Source organism: Panthera tigris, chromosome A2 (genome assembly GCF_018350195.1).
Source record: "Panthera tigris isolate Pti1 chromosome A2, P.tigris_Pti1_mat1.1, whole genome shotgun sequence".
NCBI classification, from domain to species: Eukaryota; Metazoa; Chordata; class Mammalia; order Carnivora; family Felidae; genus Panthera; species Panthera tigris.
Genome location: NC_056661.1, coordinates 98,332,705 through 98,352,633, shown reverse-complemented (window position 1 = coordinate 98,352,633; position 19,929 = coordinate 98,332,705). Strand labels below are relative to the sequence as shown.

Sequence of the window (19,929 nt, the reverse complement as noted above, 5' to 3'; positions counted from 1 at the left end):
ACCCTTTCGGTCTCCATTTGCTCACTTATAACACTGGAATAGTATTATTAGCTACCTTATGTTATGAGGACCAACGGAGAAAATTCATACAGAGCTCTTAGTGTAACGTGTAGTACATAGTAAACACTCAGTAAATGCTAGTGGATGATAATGTTGATCTCATAATTATCATCCATATTAAAACTTCACTGGACACACGGTGCTGGGTCTCTTTGCTCTCTAAGTGTGCCAGGCCTTAGTCACTGTGCCTTTGTGCCCTTCTCTGCCTGGATTAGCTAAATCCTAATTGCACTCAGTCACCAACTGATATGTTACTTTCTTACATGCCTTACCACCTCCCCAGGTTATCCCATCCAACAGATATCTTACCTTTCTTCGAATTGCCATGGCAGTTTATCTGGACCTTGCCTCTTCTTGTTAGTTACATTCCCTTTGCCTATGTGCCATGTTTTTTCTTCGTAACACATGTATTTATTGGACTCCATAGAAAATCCTTTGCTTGCTGGCTGTGTAGCCTTGTGTAAGTGCTGTATTGGTTTGCCAGTCCTGCCATAACAAAATTCCACAGACTGGGTGGAATTATTTTGTCATGTTTTTGGAAGCTGGAAGTCCAAGATGGTGTCAGCAGGGTTGGTTTCTTCAGAGGCCTCTTTCGTTGGCCTGATGATGGCCCCCTTCTCGCTGTGTCCTCACACTCTCTTTTCATTGTGCACATTTGTGTCCATATCTCAGTTTCCCCTTACTATAAGGACAAAGGCCACATGGGAGTAGGGGCCACCCATATGACCTCATCTTACCTTAACTACTTTTGTGAAGGCCCTGTCTCCAAATACAGGCACTGTCTGAGGTACTGAGTGTTAGGACTTCAGTATATGAATTTTGTTGGAACACAGTTCAGCCCATAACAGTTTCTTTAATCTTTTATGCCTCAATTTTCTCTTATGTAAAATCTGGAAAAAATACCTTTTTAGTGGGCTGAAGATCTGTAATCCATGCAAAGCAATAAATACCCTGATACCCAGTAATGGATGCTTAATGAATATTTATGACCTCACTCCTATTTCAAGCTCCTTGAGAACAGGAATGTTTTCTCACTCATCTTGTGCCCTTGCAGCTCTTAAGACAAACTTTGAGCACGATTGCTTATAAATATTTGGGACTTTTATGATGTGAATGAATGAATGAATGAATGATCAGGTAGCAGAAGTGAGTCTGTAGTAATAAGCACGTGTGTTTCTCGGATAGATCCAGATGCTGGGTAGGAACTAAGGTTTCAGTAATAAAGAACCTGTAGAAAGGAAACTTATAGACACCTCAGCGTCCCCACTGTAAATATAATGTGCCACCCACACAGAACCAGTTCTAGTGCAGTGTAGAAAATCTTTGCCTGTCCTACTTGCCACAGACTCCAGAAAGTCACAGGGAAGTGATTTGTGACAAAATTCCACACACACACACACACACACACACACACACAAAACAGCATCATCACACAGCCAGGTCTCTCAAGTGATGAGGGACACAAAGACATGCACAATAGGTGTTCCTGTTCGCGGTCTGTGGATTCAGCTATCTTTGATCTCACGGAGGAGGGACACAGGTAAGGCACTGTGAATGGACAATAGACCGGGAGAGCGGCAGCCAGTGTGCCGCTCCGTGATCAAGTCGTGGTGATGCCCAGACACTGTGCATCTGATGATAAGCATCTTCTCTTGGTGCCTTGGAGTCTCTCATTTCCTTCCAGCTTGACTCCAAAGGACTGATTCATCTTTGGTACCTGTACAATGTGCCACTTTGAGTCTGGAAGCTCTTTCTTTCTGAGCCCACCCGAAGCCAGGAGTACATCATTATTTTTTCTCAGTATCACTACACTTTCTTCCCACTGCGTCTGTTCCCTGCAGCTGTCTGAAGTGGATTTGACTTTTGCATTGTCCTTAGTGATTAGAATTCACTGTGCCGTGCTAAAAGAATTGGTATCTATCGATTGGCTGGGAGTCAGGGAATTGAGTATTAAGTTCTTATTTTGTATATAACATTAACTTTTACAACTATTAGTGCAGATATAAGGTAACGAGTAAGACAGCGATTCTGTGCCTAAGGATTATACCCTTTAATAACGGCACCACTTGGAGACGTACAAAAAGTTTGTTGTGAGGTCAGATGTAAAACATAAAAGTTGCCCTCTGAAAGAAACTGGAGAACTGGAATTAGAAGTCACAGCTGTAAGTAAGCCTGTCAAGCAGCCTCTCAGAATTTAAAGGGATCATGGAGGTGATCCAGTGAAGTAGAGCGATTCTCAAATCTCACTGCACATCTTAATCGGGTTTTTTAAAGAGCAGTTGCAGAATTTCTTATTTATCTGAAGTAGGATTTGGAAGCCAGTACTTTTTCAGAGCTTCGCAAGTGACCGTAACATGCGGCAGAGAGGGGCACCATCACTTTGGGAGGAGGAGAAAAAAACTCTATGGTGACACTACTGTGTCACAGACATCGTGCTGGCTGCGGTCCGTTTGCCATCTCCGCAAGCCTCATATTGAGTGAGGTGGTTTGACAAATGGGACAGGGACTCAGTGTGCACGTGCGCGCAGGTGCCTCTGCAGCCGCTGTTGATGAGTGTGCCTTGCATTCCTGTGCTGTTCTTTAAGAAGATCGACAATGCAGACTCCTGTCCGTTCTGCCCTTGATAGAGATGCTGTTACCCACATTGGGACTTTTATAAATCAGCCTCAGATTGGATTAATTCCAGCTCAGCAAATCTTTCTTATTCTGCTCCCATAAAACAATTTTTACATATTTATTTTTTATTCATTTTTGCAACTCAAGAGCTTGGGTCAGGAAGCACAGACATAATCCTCATTGTACCATTGGTGCTGTTACTAAGCCAGGTCCATTTCCTCTCTTCCTTCTGACAACTTTAACTCCCTTATGTCATGTGGAAAGATGCAGGTGCAAACCCACAAAATACTGAGGAGCTGTAGACAGGTGGGGACTTGGCCTTTCTGCCTCCCCGCAGGTCCCAGCAGTGTGGGAACAAAGAACAGCTGTTCTGAGCCAGAGAAGAGGGAGCCAAATGTCTGTGGGACCAGAAGAACACACCAGCCTCTGGGCATATCGCCTCATGCTCTCCTTCCCGCTATCTAAGGGCCTTTCTTGGACCTTTTGATGAATCTAACCTAGGTTTTTTCCTGCCAGGATTGTTTGGCCCACCTCCTGAGAGTCACATAGGAGAGCCAAAGGTGAGGGGTGAAACAAGTAAGCAAAGAGAGGTGGTCTGTGTGGCCGTCAAGACACTGGACCATACTGCTGCCTTCTAAACAGTTGTAATGTGGTGAGAGGGGTGGGCTTGGTCTGTTTTTAAGATCAAGTGTGTCTTGATTAAGATATCAAGTTGGTAAAAATAAAAAAAAAGTTTGATTTATAGAGAATTAATGGATGAACATATTTCTTTACTTTTTTTAGCTAACATTGCTATACATACCAGATAAGTTATGCAGAGATATTTATTTTTCTTTATAGAAGTAATATATATAATCTGTGTAGAAGAAATAAGAAATACAGCAGAAAAGAAAATAAACCACTTGTAATCCTACCACCTAAAAAGCACTACATTGGTGTATTTTCTACACGATGGTAAGGGATAACGGGGGGGAAAGCTGTACATGCATTTGAACATGAGAGTTTATACTTCCCAGTATATATATATATTGGACCTTTTCCACAATATTTTCATTGGCAGCATAGTATCTCCATTGCATGACATACCCAAATTCATTTAATCCATCTCTCATCGTTGGATATTTATATTGTATCTAATTTTTATTTCCAAGTGAATTATGATTTCAAGATCATCTTTGTTTATCCAGTGTTGATTAGTACTGGCCATTTTATGAGGGCACATACATTGGTTAATGGGGTCAGAGAATCTAATAAGAAGTAGTTTTGTATGATATTAATCCAAATTATGCTTGTTACCGTGATGGCATCTACTGAGCTGTAAAATATCAGCACCATATCTGGTCTAGTGTGGTGGCATCACTAGGTAATAAAGATTCTGAACTATACTGTGTATCAACCTTAGTTTGGAAGAAATAAAAATTTAATATATTTGTGACAAGAAATAAGCTGAAGTACAGTGAGAAAGAATGTAATTGTGTATAATAAATGCAAGCTGAGCTTCAAAATAACTAGCTTAAAACTTCCCTTATAATACACTTTATTGTTTAAGTACGTTTTATTCTTTTTACTTTTATTTTTTTAAGTTTATTCATTTTGAGAGAGAGAGAAACAGAGCACACAAGCAGGGCAGGGGTAGACAGAGAGGGAGAGAGAGAGAATCCCAAGCAGGCTCCATGCTGCCAGCGCAGAGCCTGATGCGGGGCTCAAACCCATGAACCATGAGATCATGACCTGAGCTGAAGTCAAGAGCCAAATGCTTAACTGACTGAACCACCCAGGTGCCCCAAGTCCACTTTAAAGACTTCTGCTGATGATCTTAGAGGTGGGGCACCCAGCCACTGCTGGAATGAAATAATACACATTTCTCAGAGTTTGGGCCATAATTGATTTGATGCATATTTTTACTACTTTGACATTTATCTTCTATAAAAAGATTAATCTATACACAGGTAATACATACATAAAATTATAAGAATATGCAGCTCCATGAAATGGTGTTTGATGATGGACCTGATTTTTTAAGAGAAGACAAAATAGCTTTCATCTAAGTTTACGTGTTCTCTGGCAATTCTTGAATCATTGCCAGAATCATAGAGTCCATCACGGGAGAACCTGTGTCCTCCCTATCTCCTCCTATTTGGACAAGCAGGTTTGTGTCTCTTTATTTGGATACTATTTGATTTTCATTTTAGTGCTGCCTTTGTGCCCTTGGCTTTGAGCCCTGTGATAGCAGTTGTTTGTGCTTCAGGGAATCCATTTCATTGCAAGGACTTTGGTGAAGCCACAAGACATCTGTCTCTGCTCTTTGCCCTCTTTCAACGTCTGCATGAGGGAAATAGGACCTCAGTACCCAAGACCTCCTTGGCAGTAACTGTATTTTGATTCAGACTCATAGTCACTGTCTTTTTTCTTTTTTAATGTTTATTTATTTTTGAGAGAGAGAAAGAGACAGAGTGCAAGCAGGAGAGAGGTGGGGGGCAGGGGAGACACAATCCAAAGCAAGGTCCAGGCTCTGAGCTGTCAACCTAGAGCCCGATGTGGGGCTTGAACTCATGAACCGCAAAATCATGACCTGAGATAAGTCGGATGCTTAACTGACTGAGCCACCCAGGTGCCCCATCTTAGTCCCTGTCGTAATTGATGGAACGAGGATGGAAAACTACAGCCTCTTGAAGATAGAATATTCTGAGCTCCATAGAGGATAATCACACTCTCTTCCCGACCTTCCTTACCCTTACCCTTCTGTGATCCTAAATCTTTACTTTTTTTCTCTTTTTCTAGGCAGGAGGCTCCCAGGTGATTTTCACAAATCCTTTAGAAATCGTCAAGATCCGTTTGCAAGTGGCTGGAGAGATCACTACTGGTCCCCGAGTCAGTGCCCTGTCTGTCGTAAGGGACCTGGGGTTCTTTGGGATCTACAAGGTAACTGTCCTTTTAGTCATTTACTTGATCTGTGTTCATCTCCTAAATTAGCAGATGGGGTGAACTATGTAAATAAACTTCTCATCAGCATGAAATTGACTCCTCACATTTTGGTACCTGGAAAAGGCATTCTGCTGGGGCCCATAGGGTGCCTTCATGCATGCCATCAAAAAGCCATCCTTGAGGGCCGCCTGGGTGGCTAAGTCGATTAAGTGTCCAACTTCAGCTCCGATCATGATCTTGCACTTTGTGAGTTCAAGCCCCACGCCAGGCTCTGTGCTGACAGCTCAGAGCCTGGAGCCTGCTTAGGATTCTGTGTCTCCATCTCTCTCTGCCCCTCCCCCGCTTGTGATCTGTTTTTCTCTGTCTCTTAAAAATAAATAAACATTAAAAAAAAATTTTTTTTTAAAGCCATCCTCAAGATATACTAATCACAGATGACTATGATGTGAGTGTTGCTCAGCAGTTAGCTCTTTGCAGCAACAGTGGCTGGAGCTTTATTTGGATTTGTTACCCATACAAAAAGCTAATTCTCAGTGCTGTCCTCTGTGAAGGGTAGAAACAAAGATCACAGGGTACCATTTTTTGGAAGATGCACTGAGCTCAGTTAAAGAAGAAGCCCGTACTAGATTGGGAATTTATTTTCTGATCGTGTATCTTCCAACCCTGTCCATATATATGCCTTTGTCATAATTATTTTGAATCTTAATTGTCATTTAGAAAATAGTTTTTCAGAATAATTGCAAAACCAGGCTTTCAGAAAATTCTTGAAATTTATTATTCACACTCCTCTACCAAGAAGTTGAACTGGAATATACTAGAACTGCCTCCATATATCCCCAGCCATAAGGCTTTATCAAACATAAGGTGTTTACAATTTTTCAGTAAGAAAGTTAAAAAAATTTTTTCACGGCCAACTTGACTAAGTAAAGTTTTAGGGATAGATAAACCTGAAGTCAGATGTTTACTCAAAATAGTTTTCATTTATTTACACACAAACATACAAATTCCCATCATAGGAAATTGATATGACTTTTTTCTGTCCATACATATCAAGAAATATCTTATTCAAACTCTTTGTAAGAATTTTGAATCAGTGTTTGGATCGCCACCTGTGAATCAACCATTCACATGGTCTTGCCGAGTACATTGTCTGCGTTTTTATCCCACGCTGGCAGGGTGAAGCACTTTTGGGCTCCGTGTGCAGCATTGTCCCTGGAAATTTTATCCCACAGACACACAGCATGAGGACAGTTGTTTCTTTTTTCCTCTTCCCAGTTCATCCTGAATGGACATACCTGGTCCCATAAACAACTTATCGTATTGCTTTTGAGAGTCCGTGTAAAATGCCTTGTTTTGACATTCAGCATTTATGAGATCCTACCCCCAGGAATACTCCCCCCTCCCCTTTTCTTTAATTCAAGTTTTGGAGGTGATTTTGGTATAAACATCCAGTGTTAGTGATGATTGAGGTTGTTGCAGGCAAATCCGCCTGTCCCCAAATGCTACTCTGTACTTCTCAAGGTCAAGTGATTGTACCCCATGATCCAAGACTTTGTTAGACTTGAATATAATGTGACACACCTTTTCTGGGGTTAGTTTTAGGGGGGGAAATCTTGCCTTATATTTAGGCATGTGTGGTTAGGAATAAGCATGCAGATTTTGTAAGTAGTGCCCAAAATACTCAGCCTGTGGTTGTGCAGGGAGCACACTGTTAGAGGCATTTCACTTACCAAATTATTCTCCAGCTGTAAAGGAACAAGCAGTATTATCACAAAGCACAGCACCGATAAATTTGAAGAAGAGTAGTCTTCTTTTCTAAATTTTTGGGCTCTCTGCAGACTGTAGCAAGCGTGGCAGCACGTACGTCATTTTGACAAGATGCCAAGCAGTCTTTCAGCAGGTTGTCTGGTGAAAAGCACTTAGGTACTATGGCAATGACTGCTATCGAAACGTCTCGAAAGATAAAATGGTAAAAACTTGTTTGCTGACACAGAAACGGAGACTGTTAAACTACCTGCAAATGATATAAGACTGAGAGTCCTTTTCATCTTCACAGTATTTCAAAATCTAAATCCCTGCTAACACCCCTTGCAAGAAGTTGGTCTCCTGATTTTGCAGTTCGGAAAATAGAAGCTGCCGATGACGGGTATCTGGGCTGAAACCGAGGCTCAGAAGTTTCTTGTTTCCACTGCTTTCCTGAAATGAGCAGGATTGCTCAAGTTTGAGCAAGAGACCTCTCCCATATAAAGGTAGTTTAATTACTAGCCTGGTGGTTTAATCCAGTTCAGAGGCATTCCATGGGGCTTGTTGCTGCCTTACAAAATGCTGCTTTTGGAGTATTGGTAATTACCAAGTGAAGTCACTAACACTTTGAGAGCTTCTGGAAACTCGGGTGTCTGTGCAACTCTGCAGTCCCATCCTTTCTGCAGGCCATTGGTGTCAGCGGCCAAATTCACTAAGACTGAGTCTAGGCTTCACTCAGCAGAGAGCTCACCTCTCCATTCTTTTGGCTCAGTCCGGCATTATCACCCTCCGCGACCCTCCTTTATGTTCCCCTGTTCCAGCCACGGGTTTTGTTTCTTGCGAATCTCTCCTCTCCAGTTTCGCTCATCTGACCCCACCCTTCCCTGCTCAGAAATCTTTTAGCAAGTCAAGATCCATCCTTTTAGGGAATGCTGAAGCATTGGAGCTTTGGGACTTTAGCATTTCCATGATTTGCTGTGATTTTGTTTCGGGGTACTGCTTTTTAGTCATAAAGGTTTTTCTGTCTCTAAAAAAAATTTTTTTTAATGTTTTTATTTATTTTTGAGATAGAGAGAGGCAGAGCATGAGCAGGGGAGGAGCAGAGAGAGAGGGAGACACAGAATCCGAAGCAGGCTCCAGGCTCTGAGCGGTCAGCACAGAGCCCGACGCGGGGCTCGAACTCATGAACCATGAGATCATGACCTGAGCTGAAGTTGGAGGCCCGCAACTGACTAAGCCACCCAGGCGCCCCTCTGTCTCTAGTCTTTTTAAGTTGGGCAGAAAAATGCAAATGGCCTGGAGTGACCTAACAATATAGAACTTGGTATGTGTCCCTGCAGGTGGGTCTTTAAAAAGAGAACTACTGTCCCGGTTTTAGTGGGGACTGGTGATCTTCATTCTCCTTCCCTTGGATCTTTTGTTTGCTGTTGTTTACATGACAATGTAAGACCCGGGAGGAGTGTGTGGTGAGTGGCTCTGTCTGTGTGTTTAGGCCTGCTGTTTAACCTCACCTAAATTGGACTTAACCAGTCTTTCTCTTTTTCTCCTGAATTGACTTGCAAATTACCCAAGTATTCTGTGACTTCCCAGTAAATGGTAATTAGGACGTTTGCTTTAGAAATACATTTACAACTGAAAAAAAAGTGGATTTGGTAAACATTTCACATTCCTGAGCTTAGAAATGGTTTAGAACAGATATAGTGAACTCTGCAAACAAAGCCCCCTCCCCTCCCCCCCCCCCACCTTTTGTAACATTTAGGGGAGATTTAGTCACAGCACAGACTAGATAGGTAATTGAAGTAAAGGCAAGAAAATTAACTGCCACTGAACGAGCTATTTGAATATAATGTAGTTTTTAAAAAAAAAAAACTACAACATATATTACTTTTCTTAAGAATATATGAGCATGTATTTCCCTTTCCCTACATAAATTTTGTTTATTGCATAAGCCCCTGGAACATAAATAAAATCAATTCCATCATAGAAAAGAAAGTGGTATGCATCTTTTGAATGGTACCTTGCCCATAGGAGCCAACAGAGCTTTGACAAGGGAATGGTTTACACTGTAGTAATGGAAGGAAACATCATTTAACATTAATAAGGGCAACACAGCTGATATAGGCTAAAAAGTTGCTTCCTTAAGCAATGGACAAGTTCATGGTGCTTTGTGAGGGCAAAAACATGGTCAGTGAAGCGGTGACAGCCAGGATATCAAGCATTGTTGAAAACTGCTTTCAGATTATGTAATCACAATTACACTCCAGCCTGGAAGGTGGTCACTTAGGATAGGAGCGGTATCGACTGTGTTCTCACCAAAGGCATTTGTCCCTCTGCATTTAACAGAGCATTCAAATACAATTTTCATCTACATGCAAGTATGTGTGTATGTGTGTTCATTCACATAGTATGTATAAATCAGTCACTGGAGCTGCTCTCCTTAAAATCAGGAAGCAAGTAGTGATACATCAGTACATTCTTACTTATTCTGCTAATTCTCTCAAAGAGATGTTGTTTGTGTGTGTTTAAAATAGAAGTTTACCTTTAAAAAAAATCAAATAATTCAAAAGATATGTGAAGAAGTAAGACTCTCAAACCCTTACTGCTTCCTTCTCTCTTCAAAAGGTAACCACTATTTTCTTACATATCCTTAAGAAAAAAAAATCTAATTACATCTGTATTTATCTCCTTTTCTCTCTGTGTATCTATCACAAATTGTATCAGTTTCAATGTTGTATGTGTGTGTGCACGCTTTAACACAAAGGGAATATTTCTTTTTTTTAATGCTTATTTATTTATTTTTTGAGAGAGAAAAAGGGAGCAGGCCAGGGAGGGGCAGAGATAGGGAGACAGAATCCCAACCAGGCTCCGCGCTGTCAGCACAGAGCCCAATGTGGGACTCGATTCCACGAACTGTGAGATCATGACTTGAGTTAGATGTTAACCAACTGAGCCACCCAGGCTCCCCAAATAGAATATCTCTAAATACACCATATATCTTTTTTAAGTTGAAATGTATAGTTGACACACAATGTTATAGGAGTTTCAAATGCAGTAGACCTTAAAACTCTTTCTTCGTTGTACTTAATAGCTGTGTACATTTTTTTTTTAAGTTTTTCTAAGAAGTTTCCTATTGATGAATGTTTGTGTTGCTTCTAGTTTGGGGATACTATAAGCAATGACAAGGTGAATATCCCCTACAGTGTATTTTGACATAATTTTGTGAGTATATGCAAATGATAAATTCCTAGCAATGAAAATGTCTAAGTCAAGGGGCATGTGCATAGTTTCAGTGTGAATAGATGTTGTCAGATGACATCAGTTTATCAATTTGAGCTTGATAGTGTATGAGTACACAAGAATACTCAATTTAGGAGCTTTTAAAAATACCTATTTTTCTGAGTTCCTGACCCCACCTGAAGAAAACAGTTGTCCCATCATTACTTTGAGGACACTTGTGCCCTGCTAACATCAAGGGCCATTAGATGGTTTTACAGCCACCAAGGTGGTAGTTCTCACCGTCTTACTTCTCCCACATTTATCTTTCATCTGGGTGTCTGTGAAAGCCTCCTCATGGATTTATTCATTTTGACTCTTGACTCCCTTAAATCCGTTGTCCCCACAGCAGCCAGAGTTGGTCTGTTTAAAATGTAAATCAGATTAATTAATTCACTCCACACACTTTTAATGAAAGCTGACTACTCTGGTAGGTTAGGATGCGGCTGTGAAGAGCCAAGTCCCTGTTCAACGTTTGGTGGGTAGAAAAAGCCATCAAGAAAGTAAATTTGGTGAGAGGTGGGGTGGGGAGTGGCAGAGATGGCCAAGACAGGAGAAGGGGTGGGAGATAACAGGCGTCCAGTTATGCCGGGAATATGCCATGGGGATAAAAGGTATAGCATAGAGAATATAGTTAGTGACATTGTAATAGTGTTGTATGGTGACAGATGGTGGCTACGCTAGTCGTGATCACAGCACTATCATCTAGAGATGGTGAATCACTATGTTGTACACCTGAAACTATCACGTTGTGTGTCACCTACACGCAGTTCAACAAAAACAAATCTCTGACATCAGGTGGGTGTTAAGACTTTGAAGAAAAAAGAGGCAGATGAGGGTGAGGAAAAGGCTCAAGGCAGGATGGGATGTGGGGCAGGGGGTGCATTTTTTTTAATTTTTTTTTTAACGTTTTATTTATTTTTGAGACAGGGAGAGACAAAGCATGAACAGGGGAGGGTCAGAGAGAAGGAGACACAGAATCTGAAGCAGGCTTCTGGCTCTGAGCTGTCAGCACAGAGCCCGATGCGGGGCTTGAACTCACGGACCGCGAGATCATGACCTTAGCCGAAGTCAGCCGCTTAACCGACTGAGCCACCCAGGCGCCCCAGGGGGTGCATTTTAATAGGTGATCAGGAAAGCCTCTCACATGAGATCTTATTAAGCAGAAACCAGAGGAAATGAGACACGAGTGTGCCCTACAGAAACCATGTCTTCCTAAAGGAAAACCATCTAGCAGCTTCCTGTTGCACCTAGAATAGAACCCCAGCTCCTTCCCTGTGGCCCTATCTTCTCCACCCTCCATTTTGTACCATCCTCTGCTAGCGACACTGGCTGCATTTCTTTTATTCAGATATTCCAAGTTCACTCCCTCTTGCTTTTCCCTCTGCCTAAACATTCTTCCCTTCACATCTTAGGTCAACAGACGCTTGCTCAGAAAGACAGCCACATCACTTGCTGTCATAGTCTCCCTGGGTGTGTGTGTCTGCTCATCTAGAGTGTACTTTGATACCAGAGACCTACCTTGTATAACAGTTTCTGACACATAAATAGACATTTGATAAATATTTGTTGAGCAAATGAGTGGTAAACAAAAGCCAGGTGTTTCCAAGTTATAAACAAGGATATTAGAGCACAGATAGTGAGTGAATTACTTTGGCAAGTAATGACCAAAGACTATGATGGTGGGACATCAGCTGTAAAGAAAGCAGCTAATTATATGAGAGTTTGCTTTCTCCTTTTCAGAGGCATCCATTCCTTTACCCAGCAAGCTCTGCCCTGGATGCCGGGGATACAAACATAATAAGAAGTGCATGGTTTTATCAGAAGTTTACCATCTCATGGGGTGGTCACACCAGTAAAAAGACCCTCGGAGTACAACATATATGCAGTTGGGAAGGGCTGTCAGGGGTGTGCACAGGTTCTAAGGGAGGTGGGGCTAACTCCACAGCAAGGTCTGGAAGGCTTTCTGAAAGGGAGGTAGCCTTAAGGGAGGAGTCATCGTTCACCAGTGGAAGCCAAAGACAAATGACATGGTCAGGTTTGCATTTGAAGAAGGATAATTCAGTTTCAGTGTGGACAGTGCCATGTAGGAGGGCAAGACTGAAGGCTGGGTAGCCTTTTAGGGGGCTGTAAGCCAGGGATGGTGGGGAGAAGGGATGGCATTAACGTAAAGTGATACCGGTTAGAAATTCACAAGAGGATATCAAATACCTCAAGGGGCTGGGGTTTGTATCTAATATGGTGTGAACTTGAAATAATAATGGAAATCATATGATGTTGTCCATATTATGCTTAAAGGTTGAATTAAGAGAAAACAAACAAAAAAAAACTTTTAAAATCTTTCTGTTGCTGTGTTTCAGCTGCCATCATTTGTAAAAAGAGGATAGTAATAGAACCTACATATTCACAGGATTGTTGTCAGGGTTTACTAAAATAATGCATTTAAAAGACATAGGCTAGAACTGAGCACATAGTTTGCATGATGTGTTAGTTATTAATTTTAAATTATAGCATGTCAACTAATAGATTCTTGCAGAGATATCTAGCTCCTTCCACTCTGCCCCAGTCCTAGGTAATTTTCCCTGCTGTGTGCTCAACAGCTATCTCTAGGTCATGCCTTCTTCTTTGGACTTTAGAAAACCAAATAAAAGGAGACAACTTGAAAAATAATTATTTTTATAAAACACTACTCAAAGGAATTGAGTGTGCTAAAGGGGACTAGAAAAGATTCTTAAAAATATTAGAAAATCAGGGTGCCTAGGTGGCTCAGTCAGTTAAGTGTCCAACTCTTGATTTTTACTTGGGTCATTTTCTCAGTTTGTGAGTTTGAGCCCCACATCAGGCTCTGCCCTGACAGTATGGAGCTTGCTTGGGATTCTCTCTCTCTCTACCTCTCTCTTTGCTCCTCCCCTGCTCATGCTCTCTCTCTGAAAATAAATATACTTTTAAAAAAATATTAGAAAATGACTCTATTTTACGCCCAAAACTAATATAACACTGTATGCTAACTGTATTGCAATTAAAATGTAGTACTTCATAAAGAAAAGAAAATAAAAAGTATTAGAAAATGATTAATTTTCTTATCATTTTTCCATTTGTTGACCAAATATTTGTTGAGGGCTAACTCTCTACTAGGAGCTGGAGTTACAAAAATGAATATGGTACCATTGCCTTCAAAATAACCAGTACTAAGGGAAGTGAGAGAATATAAACATGTAGCATCATAGTTCTTTAATAATTAACTGTCATAGAGTTTGTTAAAAATTAATTTTGGTAGGCAAAATAGTTTTTAAAAGAAGAAAATTCAGATAGAAAAGAGTAAATAGCAATAAAATGTTGGCCTCCTAGTCCCACAGATAACCTATTTGTCCAGAGGCAAACATTTTTACCAAGGTCGCGTTTTATTCTTTTGTTGTGAGTTTCTTCTGTTTCTGTTTTTTTGCCAAGTGCATGCAGGATTAGTTTGAACACAATACTTTTTTATTTTAATTAAACTTTTAGAATAAAATATGTGGTCTTTCATGTTTAAAAGTATTGAAAATTATGCTCCTAATCCATTGTTGATAGAGTGCTCTGAATATATTTTCTAGAAGTGATAGACACATTTCTGCTAATCTGTCCTTTCATTTATCTTGTTTCTAATTGTGACTAAAGTATGCATTTAAAAGGTATCCAGTTTAAGAAATGTTTATTGACTGTAAAATTAAGGAGATAATATGCCATTTGACAGCCCACAAGTCCCATGTGGAGTATGATCATTTAGCAAACCAGTGTAAACTTTTTGGTAGGATTAGGTCTTTGCCAAATAAAAGACTGTCTCTTAGCCTGATACATATAGAACTCTACTGTGATTCAGGTATGAAACCATATAGTAATCATACCTCAGCTGCAAGTTGTTTAAAGAATATATTAGCTGTTTCCATTTTCTGCTGCAACAGTACAGTGTGCTTTTCATTGATGATGGTAATTACCTTTTCATTGTCACCTTTTATGGAAAAATCCTTTTGCTAAGTATTATACTGAGTACTTCATACCATTTGTTGGATACAAATTCTTACGTCAGTAAAAATGTTACTCACATTTAATAAATGAGGGACTTGAGGTACAGAGATTTTACGAACTTGTACTGAATACCAGCTAGCTAAGTGGCAGAGTGATGAACTGAGCTCAGGTTTCTGACTCCAAAGCCTGTATTCTTGTTCCTACAGTGTCCTTCTGTTGGTGAGCAGTGGCAGAATTCAGATACAGATCCATATTTAAGATGGCACATGTCGACTATGTTTTTTTTAATGTTTGTGTATTTTTGAGAGAGAGAGAGGGAGCGTGAGTGGGGCAGGAGCGGGGGAGGGGGAGGTACAGAATATTCAAAGTGGGCTCTGTGCTGACAGCAGACAGCCCAATGCAGGGCTCTAACTCAAAAACTGTGAGATTATGACCTGAGCCGAAGTTGGACACTCAACTAACTGAGCTACCCAGGCATCCCATGACTTTTTTTTTTTAGTACAGTCTCCTTTTCTCTGAAAAGTCATTTTCTTCAAGAAGAGTGGCATGTAGGAAGATGGAACACGAAGAGAATACCCAGCTCAACTAGCTGATCAGCCATAATGATTGATGATGCAGAGAAGTGGCCTTCATTGAATGTGCTGAAGGATATTGGAATAAAGAGCTTTTTCCTTCTCTTTGGACTTTGAAATCTCCATCAAGGAGAAAAAGTTAAAAAGGAATTATCAAGGGCATTGCCTGTGTAATACTGCAACATTTTGAAGGAAACTTGTCGAGGGAATGTGTCAAGAACAAGCCAGCTTGAGCATCTCCTCTTTAAGGTATTAAGTTCTCCCCATAGGGTTTCGAGCCATTGGCAGTTAGGATATTTGAACTGATCATCCCATTGAAAACAAATAAAAATGGGTAATATACTTTAATATATTTTGTTCAAGCCTTTTCAAATTCATGAGCTAGTGAGGAATATTCAAGCCAAAATTTAGGTGGGATAAGCAGAACCCTAAAGCTGGCTTTGGCCTTCAAGGCATTTGCCAAACACCTGAACTTGGGCATTAATTTTTGATGTCCCAAGGGACAACCAGGTACTGCCTAAAGTGCTAAGTCTAAAAGAAAGGGGTAGAAAAGGCGAGGCAAGCAAGACACTTAGGTCACAAAATGTAAGGAGGCACCTAGTCTCGGATGCTGACCTTGTATTGAACATCTCTGGTACTGAGTGCCTCCTTCAAGTCTCTACATTAGGGACCAGTCTTGCCTTATCCAATTCCTGGTCCTGAAAAAGTTCATCTTCCATAAAGCTGGCCCTCAAAGGGTTATACTAACCTCAGTGTAAGGGCAAAGTAAAAATGCTCACTTTTACTATTCTGGGCTATAAGGAAACTTGCTTTGGTTCTGGAGGGAAAGAAAAGGGAGAGGGTTCCCTCCCCTAGAGGTAATTAGGAATTTTAACCTTGTCTCACATGGGTTTGAATGCTGAATTTATGTTTCTTGGGTGATATGAAAACTCTCAAGCTGGCAAAATCTTAAATTGGTAGTACCCACAGGTATCTGACAGGAGCAAACACACATTTTCTCAAAAGGAGCCCACCTTCAACCCAGACCTCAAAGAATTTTCATAGATATTGTTGCAAGGAAACTGAATAGCTCATAGTCTAAAATCTGAAGTCACACAAGGCAACAAGTTACTTTAAGAAAAGATAGCAAAAAAAAAAAAGGCAACATTTTAAACCTACTAAGTCTTAAAATTTCAAAATTATCAAAAATAAAATTAATGTTCTTTATTTGTTTTAAAAAATTAAAAAGGGTGAAAATATTTATAATGATTAAAATTTAAAACTGAACATTTCAAAATTTTGGTTTTAACAACAGATTAAACACAGATGAAGAGAGAATTAGTGAATTGGAAGATTCTAGTTAGAACTTGGCAATGAGAGACAAAGAGAGATTGAGACATAGAGGAAAGTATGAGATGGTTTAATAGGTATAAAAGAAAACCAGAAGGAAAAGAGAGATGATGGCTAAAAATGCTCCACAACTATTAAAAGCTATCAATCCACAGATTCAAGAAGTACAACAAATCGCAAGTGGGACATTAAATAAAAATAATCTAGACTAAACATGTCAGAGTGAAGCTGCTGGATACCAAGGCTGAAGAGAAGCTCATAGATGGCCAGAGAGAAAAGCAAATGGCCTTCAAAGGAGAATGGTTGAACTGACAACTAACTTAAAAACAGGAACAGTGGAAGCCAGAAGACATAGGAATGGTGTTTTCCATGTATGAAAGAGAAAAACCTTTCAACCTAGAATTCTAGACCCTGTTAAAATGTCTTCTGGGAACAAGGATAAAATAAAGACATAGCAAAACTCAGAATGTATATAACCATCAGGCCCTTACTAAAGGAAATTCTAGAATACTGCAGGTAGAAGGAACGTGATCCCGATGACAGTTTTGAGATGCAGTAAGGAAGGAATGACAAAGTGGTAAATGTTTAGTCTAAGTAGAATTGTGTGAATTTAAATATATGTGTAATGGTAATTATAATGTGTCATGTTTTTAAAGCTAGAATTAAAATACATGACCATAAGATGGGAGGGTTGCTTATAATGTAAGTTGTATAAAATGCATGTATTATACAGGAGGAAGTTAACAAAGACCATAAGTGTGTATATTAAAATTTCCAGGGTATAAACTCTTAGAGTAGTAACAGATTGTGGAACTTGCAAATAGTAGGGAGATGTCAAGGGAAAGAAGGCAAGAAAGGAAAGAAAAGAAAAATTGAAAAGGTGGATGTGTTTTATAGATTAGATTTATGAAGGTGACATGCTCAGAGACCAAAATTTCATGTCATAAAACTGTGCCACTAACTAGGTTTCCAGCCTGTCTCACTATGAGCATCATTGGTGGCAAAGCAGTGTGCAATAGACCAGTAGAGAACCAGAACCAACATAGGAGTGGCATTTCCTGCAAAAAACAAAAACAAAAAAACAAACAAAAAAACCTTGAGTTGCCAAGATGCTTTGGTCAGAATTGCAGTGAAATTAAGGAGAAACCAATATCCTGAAAGTCCCTGGCCTAATGAAACTAAATAATAGGTTTTGATATTTTATATTCAAATTGAAGTAATTTCAGTGTCACTGATACCAAGTCTCCAGTTGTTGGCTGGTTCATTTGGTTTTAACACCAGTGACACAATCACGTAACAGGTCTTGGCACGAGTGGTATTTCCCAGCAAGATACTGAAACTCACCCTGTTTAAATCCCAGGCACGTGGGCCTAACTCTCCCTTGACTGGGCAGGAGCAGTGCTGCCAGACTGTGTATACAAGGGTTAACTCACTTGGGAGAAACCAAGAGGCATGCTAAGGGATCAAGACATGACATGCTGCCCATTGTTTGTAGCTCCAGGATCAAAATATACAATTATACATGCCAAATAAATTCTAAACCTGTAAGGTAGAAAAGGAGGGGTGGCTCTTACTACAGGTGCCAGAAGCATTAAATAACCTCCTCAGACAAGGTGCACCACTGTTGTCTTGAATGCTGCAGGTCCCTCCGTCTGGCATTTTCCCCCATGCTAGACAATGTGCATTCACTGCAGGAGTCTCTGTTAAGCCTCTGTCTCCCAGACCTGCTGGCTCCTGGTGCCCGGCCCTGACACAGAGGTGCCTTTGTGAATGTAATTACCTTCCTCTGTATTAGAAATGTTCTGTTTAGAGCTGTAGTTGCAGGTACAGCTACAATAAGCAGGAATTAGCATGCAAAAAGACCTGCTGTGGCCCTGACTTCTTTATCAGCAATCATTCTTAAGGCTTGTTTTGTTCCTCAGATTGATTGGGTAGGTGTGATACCATCCAAGATGAAGAGCTTTAAAAGAAAAAAAGATATTGGAGATAGCTAGCTAGCTCTGTGTGTGTGTGTGTGTGTGTGTGTGTGTGTGTGTGTGTCAGAGAGAGAGAGAAATCCTGTTGTATTCTATCTTTTGACAATTTCATGCCTGACAGAGCTGCCAGAGTAAACTTGCGTGGATGATTCCAGCAACTTAAGAACTGATTAAACTCCCTTGGGCTTTCCACAGTGTCCATATCAAAAAAAGCATGAGAAGCAAAAGAAAGAATTCTGATGCCATGGTGATACTATGGCCAGTGTCTCTGAGCCTAACTGGCCTGTGTCAGTTTTAGACTCCTAACTGTAAGTTAAGTGAGACCAACCCTTGAAGAAGTTTTCCTAGACTTTAAGTAGAATGATGATGGAGAGGGTTTAGAATGGTACAAAATAGGAATGGAGCCAGAGTGGATAATTAAACTAGATCTGAGTTTTGATTCTAGTTTATTTATATATAGGTCTCCCCTGAGATGCCTTTTACTGTTCCTGTCTGTTACTTAAGAAGGCCCACTAAATTAAAAAATACAATAATTTTCCCTCTTTGGAGAAAGTGCTTTAATGAATAGTAAGAGATTAGATGATTGCTTATTGTATTTATGAATTTCCCCCCAAGTGACTTTACTGTGTGCACAAAGGAAATTTGGGGCTAGCCAGAGTGTCTGAGGGCAGAGATGTCCAGAGAACCAGTGAGGAAGACCTAAGGCAGGCAAATGTGTAGATTTTCTTATAGGGCAAGAAGATTTAAAGATTTATTTTAGGTGGCACACACTTTGTAATTCATTAATTTTTTAATGGCCAAAGTAATGATTTTTGTGTTGCTGACGCAGGCTGTTGGACAGCATGGAATGTTGCCCTTTATTATAAAGTTGCCTGTTCAGAATGGCTGATCACTTAGTAAAAATTGTAAGTGGCACAAGTAGATTTCAAGTCAGACAGGTTTGTGTTGTGATGTAAGACTGGAGAATGGGTATTCACCGTGAAGTGAAGGATTTATCAAGGAATCTGGGAGAGAAACATTCTCCCTGTTGGAACTTTAAAAGCCTTTTTCACATCCTGCTTCCCTTTTCATTGCACTGGAGCCACAGGTCAGGTATTGCCTGAGGCAGCCTTACAAATTGGCACCTGCCTTTGTGCCTTAGACCTGAAGACAGTGGTGGGGAGAGGAGGCCAGGGAAATTTAAGAAGTCTTTTTCTCTAGCCTTTTGCAAAGTTAGCTCTCCTTGGGAATTGGACTTAGATGCCTGTGGTGTGAGAGAGGCCATGGGCTCCTCCTGACCCTGGAGAGTGATTTGCTGCAGGGAGACGCCTGAGGTGCTGTGCTGTGGAAGGGTACAGGCTCCAGGAGAGGCAAGGAGACACAGCCGTCCTCGTCCCCCTCCCTCCTTACGTTAGTACTGCAGGTGTTACCTCAGGACTTGTGTGGTTATCCCC

The 19,929-nt window shown here is 40.5% G+C and overlaps 1 protein-coding gene across 3 annotated transcripts in view; it reads left to right on the top strand.

Moving 5' to 3' along the window:
- The window catches only part of SLC25A13 (solute carrier family 25 member 13), a 184,268-nt gene that overhangs the window by 148,044 nt on the left and 16,295 nt on the right, over positions 1-19,929 (top strand). For all 3 annotated transcript variants that reach the window (XM_042966782.1, XM_042966774.1, XM_042966784.1), the window contains one exon: positions 5,458-5,598. In XM_042966782.1, the coding sequence (XP_042822716.1) occupies positions 5,458-5,598 (141 nt within the window). The remainder of the gene's footprint in view (positions 1-5,457; positions 5,599-19,929) is intronic.